Source organism: Coregonus clupeaformis, chromosome 16 (assembly GCF_020615455.1).
Source record: "Coregonus clupeaformis isolate EN_2021a chromosome 16, ASM2061545v1, whole genome shotgun sequence".
Lineage (NCBI taxonomy): Eukaryota > Metazoa > Chordata > Actinopteri > Salmoniformes > Salmonidae > Coregonus > Coregonus clupeaformis.
This window is the reverse complement of record NC_059207.1, coordinates 31,741,143-31,763,915: the sequence shown is the minus strand read 5'-3', so window position 1 is coordinate 31,763,915 and position 22,773 is coordinate 31,741,143. Positions and strand designations below refer to the sequence as shown.

Sequence of the window (22,773 nt, the reverse complement as noted above, 5' to 3'; positions counted from 1 at the left end):
TCAGTAAACTACTGCCTCTGCAGATCCACTTATTTTGGACTCATGGCAAATTGATTCTGTGTGGACTGAGGTCACTTCCTCTGGTTTGGCCCAGAAAAAGACCACCTATTGTGAGAAGGGGAGGGGTGAGGGTGGTTGTCTGACAGGGACAGACTATGCATCTGGTTTTTCACCTCTGGGACATCTCCAAGTCCATAATACTGGGGTGTGAAAACTCATGAACTGCACTAGAATGGTCTACCATTTTCATACAAACCCAATGAATGGAAAATTGACCCAGATGAGCATGAGCGATGGTGACAAAGAGCAATTAGGGCTGTAAGGCACGCACATGGGCCTACATGACATCATAATTACAAATAAATTATTTGAGTGGGTGGTGTTCCATAACACTATTGTTAATCTGATGAATTGAGTGTGTGTGGTGTTGGATATGGCTGTCTGTTGTAGTGGTGCTCCACTTACCCCGGTCTGGCTCTGGGATGTGGGTGCTGGCAGGGGCTGGGGGTCCAGGGGGTCCTGGAGGTCCAGGAAGCCCAAGTAGACCCCTCTCTCCTGGGAGACCTGGTGGACCTTTGGGTCCTAGGGGGAGGGGAGATACACCACACTGTTATGCTGAGGGACAGCAGTGACATGACAATGACGGAAAGGGTAGGTAAAAACTCAGTGACAAAAGCAAGAACCAACATTGGCACAGCATTGGTGAACAGAGAAACATTTTTATCTCTTTTGGTATATCAATAGATTTTTTCTCATCATTTCAAAGGGCACCAGAGGTGATCCCTTGATGAAGAGGTTTCACCCTGTGTTGCCTTTCTTGGCATGCATAGCAATGCCAGGGGAGTGCTGGTGAACCTATAAAAGGTGGTGGGTACAGGGCAATAAGATATATAGTAGAGAATGTAAAGGGAGGGAGAGTGAGGGAGAGAGAGCAAGTGCTGCATGGTGTATTAAGTTTCAGTGCTTGGCGGTTGTGTGAGGCAGGCTAATATCAGCAGCAGGAGAGGAGAGGGGGGCTGAGAGACTGACTTGTGTTCAGCTGTAATTAACAGGAGGAGGTCTCTTAATGGCCGTGTGCTGGGAGCTCAAAGGGAGACTTGGGAAAGCTCAAATAAACACCATTAAAGCCGGAGCGTATTAGCGGACTAGTGCGTAATAAATTAAATTCTGCCTGCGTCTGCACGAGCCGGAGGGTGTGAGCGTGCGCGTGTGTATATAACCTGTCCCAACAAGCCAGCTTATGTTCTCTCTCCCTCCCACAACGACTTCTCCTTTTGTTGAAAAAAGGCGAGAAGAAAAGCTGAGATGTGACTTGTCCCTGTGGCCCAGCTGGATTGGCTGCTCCATCCACAAACACAAACAAAGTGCCTCACCTCCCCACAGCAACATCTGACCTCATTGTTTGAACTTTCCTGAGGTAATGCTGTGCTCAACATGACCCCCGACCCTCCCCCATCCCCCACGCGCACGCACACACAACCCCCATCTATTAATCTATCTCCTTGACTTGTGACCTTGAATAATGGTCTCGAGGGTAATGCAACTGACAACAGCTATCATTGTGTTGCAATTATTGTATTAGCAACTATGAATAACTTCACATAATAATGGGTCATTTGTAATGTGTTATTACAGCTCTGATTGGATTTGACACCTCGCTGATTCATTTTCACTTAGCTTTGGTAAACATCGCAGCATAACTGACTGCGTTGCGGTTCTGCACTAGCTCAACCCCACCTGAAGGACCGTGACCCTTGGTCAGCAGTACAGTGGCACCGCTGGGTAGTCAAAGTGGCCTCTCCAGAGTCTGTGTTAGCATGACGTTCAGAGTCTGTGTGTTCCCATGACGTTAGGGCAAACAAGGCTCTATTTTTCCTGCAGAGTAATGGGGCCTTGAAGCAGCTGTGGGCTACGGTGTCAATGTGTGAGTAAAAGTGTGTGTGCGTGTGCTTGTGTGTGTGTTTGGTGTGTATGTGTGTACTGTATGTGTGTGTGTGTGTATGTGTGTGCGTGTTAGGGAATCCTAATTCTCTATACAGGAAACATGTCCTTTCTGTGCACTGATTAAGGGAAAAACAACCAAATACACATCAGTGCAGGGCTGCACACACTCCAACCCCAACCCCAACCTCACACTGCTTCCCTCCCTGCAGAAAAGTAGCAGTCCCTGTGAGTGTGATTCAATCTCCACTTGAGTCTTTATGAATCTGTCTCCCAGCGCACGCTCACACACCATGTTATATTATTCTGTTTTCACCCCTCCTGAGTTCATTACTTTCCCTTACTCCTTCACCTTACCCACCTGGAACTATCACCACCAAACATGCTCTCATAACACTCAGGGTTTCTGTTACATCAAACACAGTCTTGTCACTGTTAACATTTGTCTTATGTGCAACGTACAGGAAGAATTCAGCATGTGGAGAGAGAACATAGTTTTGGATAGAAACTCTAGTTTACCCTGAGAATACACATAATACAATAGGGATAGGAAAACAATAACACCGCAGACATATGGAAGGCATGAGGAGACAGGACTTGTATACATAGCTCATGTTCATTTCAGATTGGATTCACATGGTGCTTCTCAGAAAGTTTTGTAGTTTAACTTTTGCTCTACCCAGCAGCAGCAGGCACAGAGCAGGGGTCATATGTCCCTCAGAGAGGGAAGGACACACACTGACTACATGTTCCATACAGAGAGGAACCAGAACCACAGCCGCCAGCTACAACACGTTATGACAAACTTATATTACTATTTATTTTATTATCATTAAACTTGTAACTGCCTGCGATGCCTGGGGATTTCTTGTTTTACGACTGTTATTTATTATTTGTCCATAACCATTTAGCCTCGAATATAAGCAACAGATTTGAGCTTTCTTTATGTTGTTGAACGAACGACTCTGGTTGGTCAGCAGGCAGGAACAACAGCGAGTGTTCTGAGCCATAGGGGTGTTTTGTGTAGTCTGAGGACAAATATTTTGGCAACCATGCTGAATCAGCATACTCCGTATTTAGTCTTATTGTTGAAAAGTCAAAGTTATCACCATGCTGTCCACTGAGGAACTGCTGTGTTTTTCATGGACTACAGCATGGGTTTGTGGAATGGCCGAGTGGTTTCACAGAAAGACAAACACTCTGATGCAGGATGTCATGATGCAGTTTGTTGCAGTTTGTTGAGATAGATCTGAGTGACTTTTCCACAATTTTTTCAGGTCTCAAGTCATTAGTGAGCAACATACACTCAGGGTTCTTGTTTGCTCTTGTCACACCCTGGCTCTGGGACTCATTATGTTGAGCCAGGGTGTGTTCATTCTATGTGTGTATTTCTATGTTGGTATTCTGTTGTGTTTAATTCTATGTTTGCCTGAGTGACTCCCAATCAGAGGCAACGAGTGTCAGCTGTTGGCTGGTTGTCTCTGATTGGGAGCCATATTTAAACTGTCTGTTTTTCCCTTTGTGTTTGTGGGTTTTTGTTCCAGTTGGTCCAGCTGGGGCGGCAGGTAGCTTAGTGGTTAAGAGCGTTGTGCCAGTAACCGAAAGGTTGCTGGTTCTAATCCCCGAGCCAACTAGGTGAAAAATCTGTCGATGTGCCCTTGAGCAAGGCACTTAACCCTAATTGCTCCTGTAAGTCGCTCTGGATAAGAGCGTCTGCTAAATGACTAAAAATGTAATGTAAATGTCTATGTTACCTAGGACGTTACGGAGTCGTTTGTTGTTTTGTTCATTGTCCGTATTTATCACTAAAGATAAATAAACATGTTCGTTCATCACGCTGCGCCTTGGTCTATTCCATACGACGATCGTGACAGCTCTGGCCTAGTGAGAGTATTGTCATAGTTTTGTCAGAGACAATGGGTTAAGTGGGGTGGGTACGCATACAATCACCCTGTTCCCACAATTATCTTTACGACATGTGTATTTATTGACAAACAGTGTCAACGTCTTGTAAGACAAGAAGCATTTGTTTGACATCGGTGCACCCTGCTTAATCAACTGTAAACATGGAACTATCTTCATATGGTATTCATGAAACATCTATCATTCATACTGATTACAGTCTGTTACTATCATACTTCAGCCAAAAGGAATGACTGTCACAAATTTGGAGGCTTATGAAATCTTACAGTGAAATCAGGGGTTGTTTAAATCATACACCCTGCCATCATCTAGTTACAGTAAGTATCTTACCCACTGGTCCTGGGATCCCCTTAGATCCCGGGGTCCCCGAGGGGCCCCTCACCCCAGCCTCGCCCCTGGGGCCACTGGGTCCCGGCAGTCCCTGAGACCCTGGCTTCCCTGAGCAAAGACAGGGGACAGACACTACTAACTATGGAGCCATACTGATACAGCCACAAATAAAAGTTTGTGTTACAAACAAAGCAATGATTGAGCTGACAACATCTCAAACTTACCATCTCGTCCAGGGGTACCGTCTTTGCCTCTTTCACCATGTGGACCTGTGTGTTAGGGAGGAAACAGACAGACGTCAGACAGCAGACCCAGGGAAAGAGGGAGAGAAAGGGGTCGTCCATTGCCTTGTGTGGAGAAATGGACTAGAGGTTGAGTGATTCCTGAGGTGAAGCGTTACTAGATGGAGGTGGCAGAGCAGCTGAGCTGTGCTCTGGATTAGACAGACTCGCTGACAGACTAAGCACTGAGATGTTTTTAGGGCCACAGAGGTGCCAGTGAGGAACGAACCCCTCAGCTAGTCATGGGAGACTAAAACCCAAATGTTCCATGCAGGGCGAAAAATTCTGCCAAATGATAGCTCTAATATTGTAGTGAAACTAAACAGAACAGGTCATGTCTTTCTCTCTCAAAACTCGTAAGACATTGACTGTGTGTTAGGGTGCACATAATGGTGCATTTACATTCTTCAACAGGCCTTAGAAGGCCAGTGATGATCTTAACCTGAGAGCCTTTAGATAAAACAGATTTGAATGTAATTGGATGGAAGTTGATACACTATTTAAAGGTATTTTGAGAGTACAGCAGCAGAGCACCCTCTCTTTCTAGCTGCAGCCAAGGCTGAGCTCAAGGGAAGGAGAGGGCTTTCATGCCCTGAAGTGTTCACTTTCCACACACCCTCCGTCCTCCCTCCCTCCCTCCCTCCCTCCCTCCCTCCCACAGAACCCTGAAAGTGAGCAGTGCAGACAACTGGACTCTGACTAGTCGAAGAGGAAATGAGTGTGTGTGTGTACGTCTCTCTCTTAGCGACAGAGGAAATAGGATATGAGGGGAGGAGAGCAGGTAGAGAGGCAATGGAGAAAGAATTATGGCACATGGAGCGAGCTGTGCAGAGTAAGTTCTCACTCAATTATCAAACATAACCCACTTCACTCAAAATAATAGGCATACATGGTTGCTCCTCAACCCTGCCCATACATGGGTATAGGATACTTGTATGTACCTATGGGTCCCTGCTCGCCAGGGGCTCCTTTGGTTTGTGGATCCACTATCTGTGAGGAAGATTCCTGTGCCGTTCCTCCTTTACCCTGTAGGTGGCGGTGAGAAGTGGAGGCAGGAGAGGACAGCACCTGGACCTAGTTGGATAAAATAGTAAAGAGAGAGAAAGAAAGAAATTTAGATCGTAACGCCAATGCCTTTCAAATGGACTCAAACACTGTTGTTTATGATGAGAGACTGTGTGGTCTCTCACTGCAGCACATTCTTCAGTAGAGGAGTCCATGACTGTACCTTTGCCTCCAGTGAGCTGAGTCTATCTGTCAGGGCTGTGATTCGACTACAGTTAAGGCAATCTGGAGAACCGAGAAAGAGACAGATATTATATGGGGACAAGTATCGATATCTGCAAAAATCTCTTCCAAAATGTACAAAATATGAGAAACATGGGGCCTGAGTATTAAAACAGAAACAGTGTAAAGGAGAAAATAAATCCCAGGTGTTCTGAGTCTGACAATATTCAAGAGAGAAATATGGTTCCAGGTGTTATAGTACTGTATAAGAGAGCATTAGGGTCCTGGTTGTTACTGGTGGAGAGCTGCTCCCCTGTTCCTGTTCCTGTTCCTGTTCCTGTGCGGGCCGGGGCAGGTGGCCGGCGGAGAGTGGACGGCTTCCTCACTGCCTCCTGAGCCCCCAGCTGGTTTCCTGACTCTGCAGAGGAAGAGGAGGATGAAGTGGTGTCAGATCAATGGACCACACAGTGAAGTCATACAGACGTCATTCCGTTATGATGCACAGAGTCAGTCATGCAAATGGCCCTGATGGGCAGCGAGGCTTCCAGACAACAGAACTTCATTACACAACTGAATCAACAATGTAATAAAATACCAACCCCCCACAAAGTATTTTCACTCAATTTCTGAATGCTCAGTGGAGCCAACATTCTCTTGTCATTTCAAATGATTTGGCATTCTGATTATGATGAAGAACTGCAGAAGGCTAGTTGGACTACATGAGAGAGCTTTGCTCTAAAAGCCCCATACAATAACTCTCTAGTGTCCTGTGACTGTAAGGAGACAGGGCCTCTCTCCACCAGGTGACCTCACTAACACCACAGTCATGGTGGCAGAGAACCAGCCGGTGAGGGCCACAGGGGAGAGGGATTGGGGGATGAGGGATGGGAAGGGAAGGGATGGTGCTAGATCAGACATGAAAGGCCCACAGCATATGTTCTGCTCTCCAAAGTCCCATCCATCAACATCATACTCTGCAATTGTATCAAATTCACACACAACAAACTGCTTTCATTCTGGCATGTTTTTATTGAGTATAAAAACACAATGCCTTGGAGAGACGGAGTTAGACAAACAATAGCTGGCTTGTATTAGGAGAATGAGCCATTTCAGCTCTGAGCTCTATTTTCTGTCTTGCCTTTATTTGATGAAGTGTGGGAGTTTGTGTTCCTGCAGGTTGGGGATGTTTTGAATGGGCAGACCTTTGTGAAGTCCTAGACTTTGTGGTTGCGTCTGTATGACCCAGGTGCTCCTGACACAAACAAGAGCCTGGGCTCAGCACCTCGTTAGAGGCCAGCCCACACCTCCTCTCCTCTCAGAGTCAGCTGGCTGGAGCCAAACACACTGCAAGGCACTGGCCAACATAGCCTGGAAATAGCAGGGGCAGGGAGAGAAGACTATTACACTCCTCCAAGAGCTCACTCAATCTCTCTCTGTCATACACTCACAGTCAGCCACACTTACTGTAATATATCCTATGCACTATTGATGCTTGTCAGAGACAAACACAGACAGAGCTACAGTACAGAGAGTTCATGTTCTGTTTAGAGTTTGGTGAGAGTGAGCAGGAGAGAGCAAAAGGCAAGAGAGGACAAAGGAGAGCACTAACAGAAAGAGTCAATGTGCATAAAGAGAGAGAAGGAGAAAGAGAAAAGAACAGTGTGAAAAGGCTTTGCGTAAATGGAGACTGCTCCAGTCACTTTCCCTCAACCTTTGTGGTTTAGATTTTCTATGTTTTGGGTTGTAAGGCTTTCTCAGCGGGTTACTAATATTGCATGTGGAAATTAAACAATGTTAGAGCTGAGACTGTAAAGTAATGGTATGTTCTAAGGAATGTGTAAAGAAAAACTGCTAAGAGCCATGTCTTCTTCCATTTCAGTAAGAATGTCAAATGTGTGGCGAATTTAGATCAGGGAGTAAACACTCTTTGTTCTGCTCTATGAGTGTGAGTGTGAGTGTGTGTGTTTGTGTGTGTGTGTGTGTGTGTGTGTGAGTGTGTGTGTGTGTGTGTGAGTGTGTGTGTGTGGTGGGGGGGACTCAATGGAAGTTTCCTATGGAGACCGGCTCGTAATGATGGCTGTGTCCGATTTCAAATGGCCTCAGAATTGAAAATATACCCCTGCTGAAGAACGCACTGAAGGCACCTCTAACCCAGCCTCCCTCTCTGACAGACAGCACCTCTTTTTTCTCCTCTAGACTATAGACTTTTAAAGTGCCAAGTTCCCTTCACCCACACTCAAATACATTGTATAAAACATTCAACTGGCTTTGCACTCAGACAACTGTCCCCCACACACCCCAACCGCCTAACTTCCATTCTCTTACTCGCTCTTTCATTCACTCTGTCTCTCCATGTCTCAAGTTTGAGAAATCACAGGATAACAAGAAAACTCTAGTCCCCTAAAACCCCATAGACAGTGTCTGTTAACCAGAGTGTGTGTGCGGGGATGGGTGTGTGTTGACTTGGATGTGCTGATTGTGATCCATTAATCTGGGCAGATAGTAATAACGTCAGGACTAATAACTGGCCCCTGACAGACATGGGGGCCTCTCTCTCTCTCTCTCTCTCTCTCTCTCTCTCTCTCTCTCTCTCTCTTGCTCTCTTGCTCTCTCTCTCTCTTGCTCTCTTGCTCTCTCTCTCTCTCTCTCTCTCTCTCTCTCTCTCTCTCTCTCTCTCTCTCTCTCTCTCTCTCGCTCTCTCTCTCCCTCCCTCTCTCTCTCCCTCTCTCTTTCTGAGGCTTCAGAAGGCTATCTGTTGGTTCTGGAGGCCATGGAGGGGGAAGGAAACAGGGACCCATCCCAACCACCCCCTTACCCTTTATGGAGGCTCTTACAGTGTTAAAGAGGGAAAGGGAAAGTGGCTGTTGTCTTAGCCTGTGGCAGATGGATGAATAAGAAACAAGAGTTTAGCACTACCAGAAGGATGTTGGTTCTCTAGAGCAGAGTTTCCCAAACTCAGTCCTGGGGGCCCCCCTGTGTGAACTTTCTGGTTTTGCCCTATCACTACACAGCTGATTCAAATAATCAAAGCTTGATGATGAGTTTGTAATTTGAATCAGCTGTGTAGTGTTAGGGGAAAAAAAAAAAGTTCACCCAGGGGGGCCCCCAGGACTGAGTTTGGGAGACCCCCCTGAGAGGGTTAGAGGTCGTCCTGACATCAGCTCTGTCTCTGTGTCTGGTTCCAGGCTCTGGGGCTGACAGGACAGGACACAGAGCACAGCACAACACAGGGGGAGTTTTCCACTGTTTACAAACACACTGGCATTGCCTGCCTGGTGCAACCCTCTCAGGATAAAGATGGAGAGGAGTGAAGATCACACCACTGCAGTGTCAGGGTTACCTAAAACCTGTGTGTGTGTATGTGTGTGTGTATGTGTATGTGTGTGTGTGTGCCACATAAATAATGTATGATGGACACACACACACAGAATGGCAGTAGTAGGATTGGAAGGTTTTCTTACTTGATAGGGCAGATAAATGGTGAGTCTCACTCATACCTCCTTTAGATGTTTTCAATGTCTAGCTCATTTGAAGAAGTATAAAAGTGCATACAGTACGTGTACTGGCGGTAGGAGCAGGGGAGGGGGGTCTTGGCATTCTTGCTGACAAGCTTCCAAAAAGCATAACACATTCCCCCTCTGTGACTGGGGTTACCCAAATAACCCCCTTCACCACCCTTTAAGCATGCCCCTGAGGGCCCTCCGTGGCAGTCCAGGGGGAGGCCCCTGCCAGCACACGGTCAGAGGGAGAGGAGCTGGGAGCCATCACACTCAGAGAGGAGGCCAAAGTCCTACCAACCAGCAGGCTGGTGTGTGCATGTGCGTGTGTGTGTGTGTGTATGTGTGTGTGTGTATAGTTCTTTATCACAGGCTCTTTTTGTTCTCCTCTGCCTGCAGCATTATTCATGATCCAAGGTCAGTCCTCCAGTGATACTACCAGTGAAAATAAACCAGACCCTCCTGCAGAGTGCCCAGCCAGCCCAGAGAGCACATTTCCCCCTTCCTCTCTCTACAGAGCCCATCCGTGCTCCAACTCGCTGTCCACTCCCTCTCCTCAGCTCATTATTTGCCCTGGTTTATTTATTATCTCTTTCATATGGATGTAAGACAAGTAGCACTGTGCAGACATACACAGTCCTCGTGCTGGTTTCTGCCAGGAAGGCCTGTCTTGTGGAGGTATTACAATGGCTAAAACGTCTCTTTGTTTCTTAATACATATGGTCTGTAATGATGGGCGGGTGACTTTATGCAAGCTCACACACATCCCATCTCAGTGGTGGCCTTGGTGGAGTTTAATCAAAAACGAGGTGTGAAGTGAAGCTATGTGATTTCACCAGTCAGATCAGACCTGAGAATGAACTCTGTCACATGGAACTGACTGGGGCTCTGACTGCCACACTCCTCCATCCCCTCCTCCTCCTTTGGCTTGAGTTTCATAAGACTGGTTTATCTCAGAGCTAGAGGTTCCCATGGGGAGGTATGGGGTCTGAGGAAGTGGGGAGCAGCTGTGGACACACAGACCATCCAGTCAACACAGGGCTGGGCCGGGGAGGGGAGGGGACAGAGGAGTCCTCCTGATCTGATCCATCTCTGTCTGCTCAGAGAGCTGAGCTCAGCACTATGACACCATTAGTGACCAGGTGCTGCTGACCAGCCAGGCCAGGGAGTTTGTCTCTGTCACAATGCGGCTTAAGCCTTCAGGAAGACTAAAGACCATTGCTGCGTGTGGACAAAGATATGGACGCTTCTGTAGAAGCACTACTGTTAGACAACACTCTGAACCTGCAAATATACCTTATTTCCATAGTCTATTATTTTGACCTAAAATGGCATATGATAACAAATTGGGGTGATGCTCCTCCAGTTCTCTCTATGTCTTCCTCCTTCTCTCGCTCTCTCAGCACACATGGCTTCCATCTCTTAGGCTGCGTTGGGACCCGGGCTCATCCTCAATGGGCCAACACAAACCTGCCCTGCACCCCAGCGTTTATTGTGCTTTCCCAGAATTCCAGCTTTACTTTAATTAGGTGATTGGCTGAGAGGGAGGGACGGCCTTCATTATTTCCTTCCTTTTGCAGAGGAACTGCCACACCCCAGTGACCCCCGACCTCAGCCTGCAGTGGTGCGACACACACTGCAGTAACCACTGGGTTCCTGTGGGCAGGTGTAAGGGGGGGGGGGGAGTCTTTACACACACATATCTGGCTACACACACAAACACACACTGCTATGGCTGTTGTGAGCAGACCTTCTGCAGAGGTGTTGGGCCAGCCAAACAGCAACTGAAACCAGACGTAGCCTGTAGGACTCTGAGGTGAGGGGTGGGGTGGTGGGGGGGGCTCTCACCTCCTACAGACACATCACACGTCATCAGTCAACACACCAGCAGGCCGGGAGGCAGACAGACAGGAGAGCCCTGGTCTGCAGAGTCAGACACACCCTCCCTTCACCTCCACTAGGCTAGACCTCCATCACTAATGTATCTGAGAACAGACTGAGACTCCCTGGATTCTTTAACAAACACTTGGCATGCATGGCCACTCAATGTAGTGTGGGAACCTGTGTGGCTGCAGTTACTGACTGAATTATAATGTCTTCCTCTTGTTCTAGAACATACCTGTGTGTTCTGATTCCAGATGCGTTGTTAACTGGCCTCCACAGAGCAGGTACCGACAGACTCAGCAGGGTGGCACTAACCCACACCAGCTCCTCAACAGAGAAGCCCAGGCCCATGTGGTCCCATAATATGGAGCACACACACAGACACACACACACGCACAGACACACACACACACACATACAAGGTAAAGCAGGAGGCAGGGTGAATAAGGGCATTCTTCCTCAATGGTTCCTACAGTAGTGTAGCGCTGGCCTCTGCTCTCAGATCAGAGCTATCAGCTAATCTAGCCAGATGTGCACGCAGACAGAACTCTAATCCTACACAGGAAAATTAGGTTTTCTACCGAGGATGACACATCTCAACACAGTGGAGCCTTTACCCTAATTTCCCTCCCCTCCCCCTTCTCCCTCCCCTCCTCTCTAACCCCCTGCTTATTATTTCCCAACAGCCTGGTCTGTGGGTAGGTTACCCATCCTGGAGTGCAGTCACACTGCTGAGAATCGCTCCAAGGCACTCTCATAAATAATAATGACTATAATTAATACAGAAACAATGAGCTCTGTTTCACATCTCCCTCTCCCCTCACTTTCCCTCTGACCTCTGAGTACTGACTACAGTACCTCCCTCTGACCTCTGAGTACTATAATAATAATAATATGCCATTTAGCAGACGCTTTTATCCAAAGCGACTTACAGTCATGCGTGCATACATTTTTTTTTTTTGTGTATGGGTGGTCCCGGGGATCGAACCCACTACCTTGGCGTTACAAGCGCCGTGCTCTACCAGCTGAGCTACAGAGGACCACGACTACAGTACCTCCCTCTGACCTTTGAGTACTGACTACAGTACCTCCCTCTGACCTTTGAGTATTGACTACAGTACCTCCCTCTGACCTCTGAGTACTGACCACAGTACCTCCCACTGACCTCTGAGTACTGACTACAGTCCCTCCCTCTGACCTCTGAGAACTGACTACAGTACCTCCCACTGACCTCTGAGTACTGACTACAGTACCTCCCTCTCTTGCTGCCTGACCACTTTATTTATTTCACATCTGCTTCGGCACTGTTTCAGTCCTCTCAGCAAGTTTAATCTCACCAACATGATACCTGATGCCCACAACAACAACTGGGTGGGTTCATAGAGCAAGCCACAAGAAATTAAACTATTCTGAAATCCAATATTCAAACAAACAGATGTGAAAATGCAAGGCTAAACATGGTTTTAAAAAGTAGAAACACACTAAGCCAATACTCCTCCCTTCATCCCCCCAAAACGTAGAGATTGTTAGTTTATGGAAAAATGGAAACAATTATATTGGTGCTGCGAAAACAAACAACGCTGCGGTCTGTGTAAAATGGCAAAAATTTGCATCAGGCATATCTGGGGAAGTGAAGCATGCTGTGTTTGAAACGGCGTGCGATTGTGATGGGCTGCACCACAAATCCGCCCCACGCTTTTTAAAAATGTCCTCTGCTTGAAAGTAACAGATGTCCAATAAAAACATGAGGCAGAGGCTGACGTTACCAACTCCCACCCATCACTTCTTTATTAAGACACAAAACACTGGAAAACGATTTTAAAAATCCTTTAATGTCCCCATTTCGTGACCCCAGTTGACCTGCATGCAGATGCCTCCCTCCTCCTTTCTCTCCCTGATACAATCTCTTTCTCTCTCTTTCTCTCGCTCTCTTGCTCTCCCGCTCTCTCTCTGACACTCTGTCTCTCTCTCTCTCTTTCCTATGATGTGTCTTAGCATTCCCTCTCTCCTCCTCCTCTCATTCCCCTGTCCTATGGTCACCTGTGAGACCATTAAAACCAGGAGCGTTGTGCTACTGACAGTGCCTGAGTGAAACCACACTCGCCTCCTCTCCTCTGTTGTGTATTTAGAGTGACAGGGAGGGGATTGTCTGTGACCTCCTCCCGTCCCATCCCGACACACCACAGTAATTAAAACCCTGTCCTCTAAGCCAACACACAGCCATAAATGGCTGACAAACAAGGGCTCCAAAAACAACTGGGCCCAGGAATAGGCCTGCCTACTGACCTCGATACATACACACACTCTCCACAGGCACAGCCACAGGAATAACCACAGACACTGTGCATTACTATGTTTTAACACTTTGCAATGAGATATGAAGTCCATGCTCACGATGCATACATTTAAAAAAAACATACCAGTTGAGGAATAGAGTAGCTGAAAACACAGTAAATATATACACAGTAATCATGTGCTGTGAGAGGCATGTATTGTATTGCACTCTTGGCTTTATATAATAGAGAAAACTGTGAGAGTAGGAAAAAGATAAATATGACAACAACAAAAAAGGAACCCTGATCTAAAACCCCATGTAAGAACAGTGGTGAGCCAGGCCATTTCACACACTGTGGTTTGCTGCACCAAGACACCCTGCAACAACAAGATACTGGGGGAATTCTTGGCCAGTGAACCCTGTACTCTGGCCTGGCTCATTACCCTGGAGATGTGACATGGGCTGAGACCCAAATGGCACCCAATTCTCTATGTAGTGCACTACTTTTGACCAGAGCCCTATGGGCCCTGGTCAAAAGTAATTCACCATATATGGAATAGGATGCCATTTGGGACCCAGCCCTCAACTCTGCCCACAAAGCCAGCCAAGCGGAAAGCAGCTCAGTCCACAGGCTTGCAGCTAAACATCCTGCCCCATGTCCTGTGGCCTAAATCTTTGAATGACACATCAACTCCAACACACATAGTTTATATGCCACAGTAAAACCCAGAGGTTGGTTTGATTACTCGTTATAGCTCTGGGGCCTGTTGTTGCTCCAGCAGTCCATAGCACTGTGTTTTTTCTATGGACGGGGAGCTGATCTGTACATGAGAGCAGATGAGGGCAAGCGAGGCTTATTAAAAAGGCTTAAAACACATCCGCTCTTCCATCCCATCACCCCCACCTAAACAACCAAAACAATTAAGAGCCCCCTATGACAACCTTGTAACTGTACCCATGGCAACCAAACACAAAGGTTTTGCTCTAATGCATTGACTGACTATATGATAGTGACTGCACAGCTCCCCAAGCCAGGCAGTGGTTGCCAGACATAGCTATTCCAACTCCCCTCTCGGCGATATTCTGTTCCAACAGCAAACCGTAAACCTGCCTTAATCCTGTGTGCTATAAATGTACTGGAAGCAGCAGAGACGGGCACGGTGAGAGGGGCCAAGCTCACCCACTTTCTTCTCTCAATGTTCCTCAGGATTCAGCTCCTTTTAGAGAACATTGTCCATTTCCCTCATTCGCTCGGCTATTATTGAAATGTGCATGTTCCTATGGGACTTCTCTCACGGCACCCAAATCTCTCTATCGACGTTAAAAGCTTGGATCATTGCACTGTTCAGACATTTAGCCTTGCAGTGGAATTTCCACTGAAACTCAGTTCTCTCAGGAAAAACACAAGATTTTGTATTGTGAAAAACCAAAACACCAGTTCTTTTTAAACATTCCTTCTTTAAAGTTTAGACAGAGCAGAGAGAGATTGCCCAGACAGAGTGCCAGGCACACAGCACTCACTGGTCTCAGAATACCTTATATTCACTGTATTATTGTAAATTCAATACATCAGTAGTTGCAGACATAATACTGATGTATAAGTCTCCCAGCATGGAGGAAGTATTTAGATTGAACTACAGATGGCAACACATTGACAGGTACAATAGCACTAATGGATCATCTGTGTATAAAGCTCTGTCCTCCCCTGGTGGAGAAAGCTCTGTCCTCCAGGTCCCCTGGGGTATAAAGCTCTGTCCTCCAGGTCCCATGGGGTATAAAGCTCTGTCCTCCAGGTCCCCTGGGGTATAAAGCTCTGTTCTCCAGGTCCCCTGGGGTATAACGCTCTGTCCTCCAGGTCCCCTGGGGTATAAAGCTCTGTCCTCCAGGTCCCCTGGGGTATAATGCTCTGTCCTCCAGGTCCCCTGGGGTATAACGCTCTGTCCTCCAGGTCCCCTGGGGTATAAAGCTCTGTCCTCCAGGTCCCCTGGGGTATAACGCTCTGTCCTCCAGGTCCCCTGGGGTATAAAGCTCTGTCCTCCAGGTCCCCTGGGGTATAACGCTCTGTCCTCCAGGTCCCCTGGGGTATAACGCTCTGTCCTCCAGGTCCCCTGGTGGAGAAAGCTCTGTCCTCCAGGTCCCCTGGGGTATAAAGCTCTGTCCTCCAGGTCCCCTGGGGTATAACGCTCTGTCCTCCAGGTCCCCTGGGGTATAAAGCTCTGTCCTCCAGGTCCCCTGGTTCCCTAGCAGAGGATGTGGCCATGGAAGACAGACATGGACCACAGGATGATTACAGTGCTGTGTCTGCGTGCCAGGAAGTAAGGCGATAAGACAGCCAGTCAATATGTTAACAGAAGGAGCTCTTTGTTGTGGTCCTGACTCAGAAAGACACAGACTGCAGCAGACAGACAGCTGGGTCTCAGAGGCCTTGATTTAGTTGGCCTATATACTCTCCACAGATAAAAACGTCACTGTCTATTTGGGCCGACTGTAAAACCTTTACGCATAAAAACGCAGGAAGGAATAGCTGCATGTAAAATAAACGTTTGGTACATATAAACAAAGGGACAAAGATACATGTATTTTCCACTAGATAATATAAGGAACCCCTACTAGTCAGCATTTACTGTAGACTCGAGAATACACACACACACATGCACGCAAACTCTTAATTCCATGGACCTGGGCCAGGATCAACATAATTTCCTCCACTATCATGGTTCTGGTCCAGATTGATGGTCCTGCTCCAGATTGCTGCCTCATTGTTTTCACCATCTGCTCTGGGCCAAATCTCTACATCAATCTCTACAGTCATACACACGTGTGCGACTGTGCGCCTGGTGAAACACACACTTGAACACACTTTCACAACTTGCACAACTTGCACACACTTACACACATGCACACACACTTACACACACACTTACACACACACACACACACACACACTTACACACACACACACACACACACAGACACACACACACACACACACACACACACACACACACACACACACACACACACACACACACACACACACACACACACACACACAGGTTTCCAGCAGGCCATCTCATAATGCAGAGTGGGTCAGGGCAGGGAGAGGGGAGCTGTCTGTAGCTGGAGGGTAGAATACAGAAAGGGAGCCTGGCCTGGGCTCCCTACACAGCACAGTCCTCTGCAGGAAGACACTGGGGATGCATCCTAAATGGCACCCTATTCCCTAGTCCCTACAGTGCACTACTTTGGGCCCTGTTCAAAAGTAGTGCAATATATAGGGAATAGTGTGCCAATTGGGATGCAGATTATGACATGAGTTTCAAACCCACACTGAAATCAGCCAGACCCACTGTGTCCAGCCTCCCAGTACACACAAACAGATGGAGTACCACCATATGGACATCCATGAACCAGTCATATCCACAGAGAAACCATCAATCCACTATATACTGTCCAAGAGCTGACCTCTTATAAGGGTTGAGAGTGACAGAGAATAAAAGCCAGAGTGCTGAGACAGTGATATGGCTGCTCTCCACCTCTGGGCTGTAGACACCTATAAACCGTCCGAAACATTCCCACAATGTTTTCTCTACAGCTGCTCTACATTTTAACTGGCACAGCAGGTATGGATGAACTATCAGGCTCAGTAGGTGGATGGAGACACTCTCTGTCACTCAAGGTTCAGTTGCATAAAGGGTAAATTAGGGGATGGAAGCTATTATCTATTACCAGAAGCGTGGTCACTGATTCTTTAAATACACAAAACTGTGTTGAGGAATCAACACCCTCACTGCTCAGGTCACTCAAATACACTCATATATGCACGCACGCACGGACACACACACACCGGGGTTATGGCTGTATGAGACTGAGCTGCTTTCTGTGTAATCCCTGCTTGAATGGTCTCCTGTGTGCCAGACATTCCTCTGTGTCTTATAGGGCTTTCTGGGGATTAGACCCCACTTACTTCCAGGGGCTGCGGGGCGGGATCAAAGCTGATTGGACTATGGCTTCCAGGGTGGTGGTGTGAGGAACACTGAGCCCATACTCACCTGAGACTGACTCACACAGGGGGACATGGGAACACGACACCACAGCAGAGACATGAGATGCTAACACAGGTCCCACACACCCGGTGGGGGTCAAATCTGACCTAATCCGTGTCACTGCTAACCCCAGCTATGATGACTGACAGCTGGGCCCTGGGAGATAGGACCTGGGTCTGGGATTAAACTTCAACAATAAATGAAGTATTCTAGGCCTCAGTTACTGGAAGTTACACAAACAAGGAATCAAATGAGAAATAATTCAGATTTAAATCTAGGATAACTTTACAGACTATGAGGAGAGTCATTCAGCGGGTTTGAGTTTTTCGTCATGAATCTTGTTCTGGAGGCAGCTCTGCAGAATGGTCACTAGCTGGCACAGCCACAAAGTCAGACAATCGGATTTTAAACCTAACCCTAAATTTAACCACACTGCTAACCCTAATGCCTAACCACATTTACATTTACATTTTCGTCATTTAGCAGACACTCTTATCCAGAGCGACTTACAAATCGGTGCATTCACCTTATGATAGCCAGTGGGACAACCACTTTACAAAAAAAAAAATGTTTTGGGGGGTGGGTAAGGGGGGGTAGAAGGATTACTTTATCCTAACCTTAAATTAAGACCAGAAAGCTAATTTTTGTTCCATAAATGTTTACAATATAGCCAAATGTTACTTTGTATCTGGAACATCTAAAGGATATCGCTCAGTCCTACCTCCAGGACAATAAATGTCAACCTGCAGAGTTTATGAATGAAAGGTAGCCTTGTACACTGATTGAAGCAATAGAGCTGAGCCACAAGCTGATAAGTCCCTGATAATTATAATGACGAACAGTTATTGTAACAATGTCCTAGTTCCACACATCTGTCTCCTTTCAGGCTAAACAAACATCCAACGGAACTGATCAAAGTTTACAACAAACACTAGGACTGATCTCTGACAACATTACACAAAGGAGAAAAAAAACGAGAATGGACTCTACCTACATGTGTATTTATCCTACTGTTCTTACCAAACAAATGTCAATTCTTTAAACGGACATGACTTTAGACCTTGACCTAGGTAGAACCACATGGCTGTCTATCGTACTCTCAGAGGAAGAGAGAGAGTGAAAGAGAAGATTTCTCAATAGTATGTATATCTGAAAGGTTTTCCTCTGTTCTGCAATGACAACACATGGGATGTGGAGGAGTCCTTATCATCAAAATAGACAGTGTAGAAGACAGGAAGTAAAGCAGCTCAACTAGAGGTAGAGTTGGCAGAGATCTCTCTTCCCTCCGGCCACAGCACATGGAGAAATACAAGAGGAGGATAAGCATGGCTTTATGAGGCCTCCCTTGGCACACTCTGGATATAAACCTGCTTCTACTGCGCCTATAGGCCCCCTCACCAACACATGTTATGGCAATACAGTGTCCACACACACACATGCGTGCTGAAATTTCAATGGCGTATAGCCTTGGATATCCGGAGCATCCCCACCTCAACCTAAATAAAACACAACAATATGACAGACATCCACACACACTTGTGCAGCTCTACCGCTACAAACAGATCGGATAGATATAAGAAATCATTCAAATAGTACAAAATAATAATACTAATTAAAGCTGCAGGTAGGTGTAGTCACTATAATAATAATCACAGCAGACTCTCCTGGGTGCTGAATTAATGTAACAATACTATGCTATAGTAAGATACATACATACAGTATTTCATAAGAGTAACCCTGCTTGTTGAAATGAATCCAATGGCGTTATGAGAAGAATAGCAGTGAAATGACCTTTAAAGGACCTGAGCTTTTAGTACCAGGCGAGCGAGACCAGGCAGGCAGGCAGGTGTGAGCTGGCACAACTCCCCCTCCCTGGCATTTACAGTTTTTCTGAATTGCTAAAACACTAAACCCCATTCTCTGAACCAAATGCTCAGTGGCCTAAACCCATTTGTCAAATCAATCACTCTTTTTGCAAAACTCTAAACACTTTCTCACTCACTAAAACACATTTCGCACTGTGATGCACTTGTGTTACAAAATGGTAAACACAGGCGGCAAAAGTTAAACACAACTAAAACACAGTTGTCATCGTTTACACACAACGACTCCAAATTGTTCACACTTGTTTCTAATGATGTGATCAAACCAATTGTACAGAATATAAGCCAGTTCAGAGTGCACAGGTGGCACAGGTGCGTTGAATGTTGATACCAACAATGGATGGAAACAATCTGAGAGGCAGAGGAGGAAGAGTACGTGTAAGAGGTGGTGGACGAGGAGGAAGAGTACGAGAAAGAGCAAGACCAAGAACAGGAAGCAATTTCAGAAGAAATTCAAGCAACTGTGATATACCATGTTGTTGTTCATGGAATGACAATGAGGGAAGCAGGACAAAGAGTACAACCCAATTTGAGCAGATTCTCTGTGGCCACCATAATCAGGACATTCAGAGAAGAGAACAGGTAATTGTTTCTTTTTACAGTTTTTTTGGATTGCTTACACACTAAAATTAAAAGTAGTACACTATTAGCAAAACCTTACACTCAAGAAGCAAAACATCAGCCCATATTTGCACAACTATAAGCACATTGTCAACCTTACACTTGTTGCAAAACTCTACACACAGTGATTTGCAAAACACTAAACACACTTAACATACATTACACACAAAAATCTATCATGAAGTCACGTCCTTGCAATACCAAAGCACTGACTGTCAAATTACCACACCGTCCAACCAATTGGTTCAACACAGTCATCAGGTGTGCAAACACTCGTTTGCTTAATTGTAGACACACCAATCAGGTGTATAAGCACTATAAAAAGCAGCAGGTGAGTTCATCGGTCTTCAAGCACAATGGAAAGAGTCAGAGAAAGAGTAAGACGAGGAGGAGGAGGAGGAGGAGGACGAGGAGAACGAGGAGGACGAGGAGGACGAGGAGAACGAGGAGGACGAGGAGGACAAGGAGAACGAGGAGGACGAGGAGGAGAACGAGGAGAACGAGGAGGAGAACGAGGAGAACGAGGAGGAGAACGAGGAGAACGAGGAGGAGGACGAGGAGAACGAGGAGGAGGAGGAGGAGGACGAGGAGGAGGAGGAGGAGGAGGACGAGGAGGAGGAGGAAGGGGAGGAAGAGGAAGAGGAAGAGGAAGACAAGAAGGTGCTCAAAGAGGACCGAATCTGACAAATGAGATCCGCGCAACACTGGTTGACCACATTGTCAACCACGGCCTGACGCTGAGGGAGGCTGGACTGCGAGTACAGCCAAATCTAAGCCGATATACAGTGGCAAGTGTGATGAGAACATTTCGACTGGAAAATAGGTATTGTAAAAATATCATCATATCAAAAACATCTGCACGGTTTCAGTAACTGCTTACAGTACTATATTCTATGCACTATCAGCACTTCTGTTACCTTTTCCTGTGAAATTACTGTACTATTGTATACTGTTTTTTTTTCTACATAGGATTGAGGGTCAGGGACGACAAGGGGGAAGGCCTCCTATGTTCACAGAACAGCAAGAGAGGGAGATAGTAAACATGGTTTTGGCCAACAATGCTATAACACTCAAGCAGCTCCAAGCTAACATTGTCAATAATCACGCCATTTTCAACGATATCCATCAGGTCTCAACATCAACACTGGCACACAGGGCTATAGTCAATGTCCCAGGGCAACGTGGGGTAATATAACACTCTGTGCAGCCATTACACAGAATGGGGTCCTCCACCGCCATGCCCATATGGGCCCTTACAACACAGCACTCATACTTACATTCTTGGACCAATTGCACAACATAACAGCAGCAAATCAAATCGATCATATGCAATACATTGTTGTCTGGGACAATGTGTCTTTCCACCGCTCTGCTCTGGTTCAGAACTGGTTTCAGCAACATCCACATTTCACCGTCCCTATATCTTCCACCATACTCTCCATTCCTCAACCCTATAGAAGAGTTTTTCTCGGCATGGCGGTGGAAGGTATATGATCTCCGTCTCCAGGCTGAGGTACCCCTCATCCAAGCCATGGAGGAGGCCTGTGACCAGATGGAGGTAGCAGCAATGCAAGGATGGATTCGTCATTCAAGACGTTTCTTTCCAAGGTGTCTTGCTAATGACAACATTGCCAGCGATGTTGATGAAATTCTCTGGCCAGATCCAGCTAGGCGAAGAGACAATGTCTAGTTTTTTTTTTTTTTTTTTTGAACTTACAATACGTAAAGTGACGTTTGGTTACAGTATTATGAATCTCCATGTCAACATTTTGGGCGTGTTGAGAAATAAATGAGTTTCTTCAGTCTGCAACATTGGTCTTGTGTAGTGTTTGGTGAATTTACATTATATTTGTACTTTGTTGATAGTAGCCTACTCTAATCATAGGGAAGTAGAAGTGCTAAAAGTGTTTTAGGTTTATCACAGCAGAGTGTAACTCGTGCAAACAGAGTATAGTAATGTGAAACGTGTGTGTTTCATATGGTAACAAAGTGTGGTTTTTAAAAAGAAGTGTATAGTTTTTACAAGAGTGTTTAATTTTGCAAAGGATCTGTAGTGTTTTGCTAATTGGGTGTGTGGTTGTGCTAATTGTGTGTAGTGTTTTGAAAACACGGGCCCTGTTTTGAAAATCGTGCTTAAGCAATCAAAAAAAACTGTATTTTGGTAATTGAAAGTTTACTGTACAACGTTGCCTGTGATGTGGACGAAGTCCTCTGGCCGGAACCAGCACAAAGACGTGATGCTGAGGCAGAATGAATCTCTCATTGACTTTGATTTCGCAGTTGCACAACATTTTTGAGTGTACTGTAATGTGCTTTTCATTTAGAGTTTTCTTTGTTCTTTGGGCTTTTGCAGTTGGACTACTGTATTTTTATGCAAGTGCTGAATATACAGACATTCAATACTGTAATTACTTGCAGTACTTACAGTATACAATATATTCACTGTACTAAGTTGTGATTACTATACTTTTTAATTGCAAAATGCATTTACTATATACGATCAATAAATAAATCTGTAACTACATGCCCTGGACGCTGTGTTCTCCATTTTTTGATGTAGTGTCTAATGAATACTCTGTAGTGTTTATATATTGACTGGCTGTGTGTATGATCTGAAAGCATTGTTTGATTTTGAGCACAGATTAAATGGTTTTGAGCCGATTGTTTGATTTTGCCAGAAGAGTCAGGGGTTTTGTGAATGTAGTTTGAAGATTTGGTTTTGTGTTTAAAGTATTGAGAAAATGGGTGAAGGTATCAAGAAATGTGTCTTAGCAATCGAGAAAAACTGTAATAAATGGGTAAGCCAAGACAAATACTGAGACTGTTTTGTTTGTGTGTGTGTGTGTGTGGATGGTTGTATAGTGT

General features: G+C 46.0%; 1 protein-coding gene across 7 annotated transcripts in view; it reads right to left on the bottom strand.

Annotated features, from left to right (window-relative positions):
• The window catches only part of LOC121584898 (EMI domain-containing protein 1), a 69,518-nt gene that overhangs the window by 8,707 nt on the left and 38,038 nt on the right, over positions 1-22,773 (bottom strand). For 6 of the 7 annotated variants that reach the window (XM_041901132.2, XM_041901134.2, XM_041901139.2 and 3 more), the window contains exons 4-9: positions 5,965-6,120; positions 5,704-5,765; positions 5,417-5,549; positions 4,419-4,463; positions 4,195-4,302; positions 466-582 (exon numbers count right to left, since the gene is read on the bottom strand). In XM_041901132.2, the coding sequence (XP_041757066.1) occupies positions 466-582; positions 4,195-4,302; positions 4,419-4,463; positions 5,417-5,549; positions 5,704-5,765; positions 5,965-6,120 (621 nt within the window). The remainder of the gene's footprint in view (positions 1-465; positions 583-4,194; positions 4,303-4,418; positions 4,464-5,416; positions 5,550-5,703; positions 5,766-5,964; positions 6,121-22,773) is intronic. The other variant, XM_041901136.2, reaches the window with a different exon arrangement.